The sequence below is a fragment of the Bison bison genome, unplaced genomic scaffold, assembly GCF_000754665.1.
Source record: "Bison bison bison isolate TAMUID 2011002044 unplaced genomic scaffold, Bison_UMD1.0 scf7180017864221, whole genome shotgun sequence".
NCBI lineage: Eukaryota > Metazoa > Chordata > Mammalia > Artiodactyla > Bovidae > Bison > Bison bison.
This window is the reverse complement of record NW_011494793.1, coordinates 910685-916224: the sequence shown is the minus strand read 5'-3', so window position 1 is coordinate 916224 and position 5540 is coordinate 910685. Positions and strand designations below refer to the sequence as shown.

The window sequence follows — 5540 nt, the reverse complement described above, 5'->3', positions numbered from 1 at the left end:
TAAGGGCAATGAAGTCAGGGGCTGGATGCCATGAGAAAAACAGGACTCAGAGACGCACATAGCAGAGAAAGCAACGTGAAGATGGAGGCAGAGACTGGAGAGATGTGGCCATAAGCCAAGGAATCCCGGCAGAAGCTGGAAGAAGCAAAAAACAAACAAGTGAAGAAAAAACAACAGCGTAAAAAAACAAACAAACAAACAAAAAACATACTTCTCAGAAGACTTTGGAGGGCGCCAGTCCCACCAATGCCTTGATTTTGGACTTCCTGACACTAGAACCATGAATAAAGATATTCTTATTGTTTTAAGCCACCATGCTTGTACGGTAATTTATTGTAGGACATTTGCATTGCCTTTAGAGAGATGAAGAGGTGGCAAGCACTGGAAGGGTGGGAATAGCATGAGATGCCCGGAAGGAAGGAAAGGCCAGCTGTGTTTGAGAGAAGCATGGAAGCCAGTGTGGCAGGAGCAGAAGGAAGAGGAGGTGAAGGAGAGGAAGGAGGAGGTAGATTTAGCAAAACAGCAACAGGAACCTCCTTAGTGGTCCAGTGGTTAAGAACCTGCCTTTGAGTAGTACTGATGACCCTATTTTCAGGGCAGCAATGGAGAATCAGACATAGAGAACAGATTTACGGACACGAGGTTGCAGGGGTGGGGGGTGGGAGAGAGGAGAGGGCAGGACGATTGGAGAGATGAGCAGGGACACATATACACTGTCGTATGTAAAATAAATAGCCGGTGGGATAGCTGTGTGACTTGGGGAACTCAAACCGAGGCTCTGTGACAATCTGGAGGGTAGGCCCCCATTAAAATCATGTTGATTTCATGTTGGGTTTGGGGGTCTATTGCATTAAATAAGATGTATTAATAACACAAATGCCACTTATTTCTCTTTACCTTTTTAAATGGGGTCACGAGAACGTACACAATACAAATGTGGTTCACATTTGTAGTTTTCATTGCTGGACAGCGCTGGTCTAAAGTGTCTTGAACCCTGGAAATGGCTTTGTAAAAATCAGACTGAAGGATTTCCCTGGTAGTCCAGTGGCTAAGACTCCATGCTCCCTTTGCAGGGGCCTGGCTTCTGTGCCTGGTCAGGGAACTAGACCCCACAGGCTGCAGCTAACGATCCCACATGCGACAATGATCAAAGGTGCTGCCTGTGGCAACTAAGACCCAGTGCAGCCAAAAAAATAAACTGATTAGTTTTAAAAAATTGGACTGGGACTTCCCTGATTGTCCAGTGGTTGGGAATCTACCTTCCAATGCAGGGGACAAGGGTTCAATCCCTGGTTGGGAAACTAAGATCCCACATGACGCAGAGCAACTAAGCCCATGCTCAACTAGAGAGTCCATGACAGTAATAAAAGATCTCACACGATGGAAGGAGGATCCCACATGCCGCAACTAAGACCTGATACAGCCAAATAAAAAAATAAAAATGAATATTAAAAAAAAAATTAGACTGATCTAAGGTGACTCAGACGGTAAAGAATCTGCCCGCCATGTGGGAGATCCGGGTTCAGTCCAGGTTGGTAAGATCCCCTGGAGAAGGGAAGGGCTACCCACTCCAGCATTCTTGCTGGAGAATTCCATGGACAGAGGAGCCTGGCGGGCTGCAGTTCCTGGGTTGCAAAGAGTCAGACAGACTGAGCGGATACCCTTTCCCTTTCAAGGACAGTGAAAGCGATCTGTATGATGCTACAATGATGGATATACATCATTACCCATTTGTCCAAACCCACGGAATACACAGCACCAAGAGTGAACCGTAATGTGAGCCACAGACTTTGAATGAGGATGCTGTGTCAGTGGGGTTTCATCAAACTCGGAGCTGCAACAAGCGTGCCGCTCTAGTGGGTGATGTTGAAAACGGGGGAGGCTAATGGGAGCAAGCAGGTACCTGGAATTCTCTGTGCCTTTTGCTCAGTTTGGCTGTGAGCCTAAAACTACTCTAAAATGTTTTTCTTTAAAAATAAAATCAGGATATGGAGCACCTGTTTGTCACCTCTACCAGGAAGCCTTCCCTGACTACTTCAGGCTAAGTCATAGGTTCCTGTACCCCCTGATTCTTGTCTGAACATGGCACCAACCAGCCTTTCCTGTGGCTACCTAATCACTCATATCTCCTGATATGAGGGGTTGTGTGGGCTGGGTGTACTCTCTCCTCTCACCGCATGCCTCTCTATCCCTGTAACTCAGGCAGGAATAACCACTCTCATTTCAGAGGTAATGGAACAGAAGTCCAGAATGTTTCAGAGATTTATCCAGAACAGGGGTTGATGAACTACAGCCCGTGGGCAAAAATTGGCTGGTCATCTATTTTTATATGTGAGATAGTAGTTTTTAAGTTTTTTCCATCCTTGAAGAAACTAAATAGGATTACTATTTCATAACACATGACAATGGTATAAAATTCAAATTTCAGCATCATGAAAGTACTTTTTTAAACTTTTTGGCCACACTGCATAGCTATAGGATCTTAATTCCCTGACCAGGGATTGAACCCCTGTCCCCTACATTAGAAGTGTGGAGTCTTAACCACTGGACCTCCAGGGAAGTCTCTCAGCATCCATGCAAATGTTATTGGCACACAGCCACACTCACTTGAAATCTCATCCATGGTGGGCTTCGCATTACAAGGACAGGGTTGGATAGTTATGACAGAGACCAGCAGTGATGTTTACTATGAGGCCCTGTGCAGAAAGAGTTTGCCCACCCACGTCCCCATTTCCCCAGGCCCCTCTCCACTGCCAACCAAACCCAGAGTTGCTGCCTCATGGCTCCAAATGAGAGCTAAACGCTACCTGCAGCGAGAAGAGACTCGTCTTCAGAGACCACCAGGAACCCCACAGCTTCCGGAAGCTTTTCCAGCAGGCTGTCTCCTTCGGAGGAAACCTGTGCAGAATCAAGGATGCCCATCAAGCGTTTCCACCAGGTTAAGGGTTTAAGGTCAAGGGCTTGCGTGTGATGCAAGGCCCTGCCACTCACCAGCTCTATGATCCTAAGTAAATTCCTTCAGCCCCAGGCTGCCTCAGTTTCCTCATCTGTTAAGTGGGCGAAGATCCCAGGACTGCCTCACGGGGCTATCATGGGGTGAGAAGTGCATGGGATGGAGCCTTCTGTCTCATAATCAACCCTCCCAAAGTGGTAGCTCTTATTATTATTACTGTTGATGTTATTGTTGTAACCAACTCAGGGACCCGGCGACTATCACAGCACTCTAGTTTTCTGCCCCAAGAAGAGCTCAGAGATCATAAATAAGATTGAAAGATAGATTGCAGCTGGAAGACGGCAGTACCGTTCTCCCCATTCCCAAGCTGCAGAGATGAACTGATTTTGTTCAGCTCTTAGAGGAAGGTTTGGGTTTATTTTTGGTTGTTTTTGCCTGAAGAGGGGCAGGAGGAAGTTAATTTCTGCAATGGCTGTTGATGAAATACAATTTTTATTTTAAGGCAGGACAAGAAGAAACTAAACATAAAATTCTCTCTGTGTGTTAGTTTGGGCCTTCTCCCTCCCTAAGGGGTAGAGTGCGTCTGCCTGACACAGTAGCCAGCTCTCCTCAAAGATGGGAGTGCCTGCTCAACCACAAAGATGAATTTTCCTTTCTTCTTCTTTTTCTTTTTACAATTTATGCTTTAATTTTGAGGGAAATGGAGATAGTAGTACGAGTAATTCTTTTCCATAGATATTTCACTGTGAAGGAGAGTCTTTTTAAGATTCTCATTGGTTATCTATCTTATATATAATAGTGTATATATGTCAATCCCAGTCTCTCAATCAGTGTTATATTAGTCTCTACTAACAAACGAAGTGCAACAAAGTGAATCAGCCATACGTATACATAGAGGGCTTCCCCGTGGCTCAGCAGTAAAGAATCTGCGTACAATGAAGGAGCCACAGGAGACACAGGTTTGATCACTGGGCTGGGAAGGTCCCCTGGAGGAGGGCATGGCAACCCACTCCAGTACTCTTGAAAGGAGAATCCCATGGACAGAGGAGCCTGGAGGGCTACAGTCCAAAGAGTCGCACAGAGTCGGACACAACTAAAGCGACTTAGCACACACGCACACATATATCCCCTCTTTTTCAGATATCCTTCCCATCTTGGTCACCACAGAACGCTGAGCAGAGTTCCCTGTGTTACACAGTGGTTTCCTGCCAGTTATCTATTTTATACATGTGTGTGTGCTCAGTCGCTCAGTCATGTCCAACTCTGTAACTCTATGGACTGTGGCCCGCCAGGCTCCTCTGTCCCTGGGATCTCCCAGGCAAGAATACTGGAGTAGGGTGCCATTTCCTTCCCTAGGGGATCTTCCCAACCCAGGGATCAAACCCACATCTCCTGCGTCTCCTACATTGGCAGACGGGTTCTTTACTGCTAGCAACATCCTAGGAAGCCCCTCGAAAAGCAGAGTAGAACCTAAATAATATTTAACCTTAGAAAGAAGATGCTTCCTTCGAGCCTCTAGTGGAGGGGTCTGAATCAATTTAATCTGTACTTCGAGTGGGCCTGGACTTGACTGCATCTTTAGTTTAAGCTGATCTTACCACTGTCTTCACATGTTTTGAAAGTAGAATCAAGACTTTCTCCCCAGCAGGGCTAGGATCTGAAGACTAGTGAGATTCTAGAGACCCCAAGTTCTTACAACCCAGTCACCATCCTTCTAAATAGCAGAATTGATCTCTCTTCAGCCTGACCACCCACTTTTTGGGGGTGCTGGGGATTGTCGTCCAGTCACGCCAACAGTTTTCTGCCCCGATATACATGTTTCTAGGAATCTAGTTTGAGTTCTGCCAGAAAAAGACACTGAGAATAGTATTTGAGTGCAACTAGTTTATTTGGGGGTCAATCCCAGGAAACACTGGTATAGCGTGGAGAATTGAGACAAGGAAGGAAAGGCAGCCAATCAGTGTGGCTCAAGAAGCAGTTGCCAATGCAGGCAAATGTACATGAGTCCTGCTGGGGATGCCCTGAGAGAGAGTAGAGCATGCATCAGAGTTGCCCCCACTGAGGGATCAAGAGCTGGGTGGGGTTCTACCCACCACCTCTATTTCAGATTGGGAAGAGGCTGCTCCCAGGAGTAGCAATGCCAAGACCAAGTGTGCGGGTGTGGGGAGAGAGGGGCAGGAAAATAAAAAGACTCAGCTAGGTGCAGGGTCACAGATGTGCAACTGTAATATCCAGTGCCTGACATCAAGCCTTCTGACTGCTGAGACATCCATTTCTAAAGACACCCATCTTGAATAAACAAGCTGGCAGCTGCTAGCAAAACCACTGGATAAGGAACCAGGCTGCCCACCATGAAGGTTCCTCTTTCAGAAAACGCTGGTAACCTAGATAACTGACCACGTGGGTGACCCTGCCTTCCCCTTCCTACATCCTATCTCCTCCCCATGTGTTTTAAATTTTCCAGTAAAGATTGGATCCACAAAAGGCTTGGTACCCTACCCTCAAATCTGTGTGGTCCTCGGGCATGCTATCTACCTTCCTCAAAGTTCTCTGATGGGTTTTAGCTGAAGTGCATCCCATGATCATT

General features: G+C 46.5%; 1 protein-coding gene across 1 annotated transcript in view; it reads right to left on the bottom strand.

The window, feature by feature from the left end:
- NWD1 (NACHT and WD repeat domain containing 1) overlaps positions 1-5540 on the bottom strand; it is a 74544-nt gene that overhangs the window by 10045 nt on the left and 58959 nt on the right. The window contains exon 15 of the mRNA XM_010845673.1: positions 2808-2898. Coding sequence (XP_010843975.1) covers positions 2808-2898 — 91 coding nt within the window. The remainder of the gene's footprint in view (positions 1-2807; positions 2899-5540) is intronic.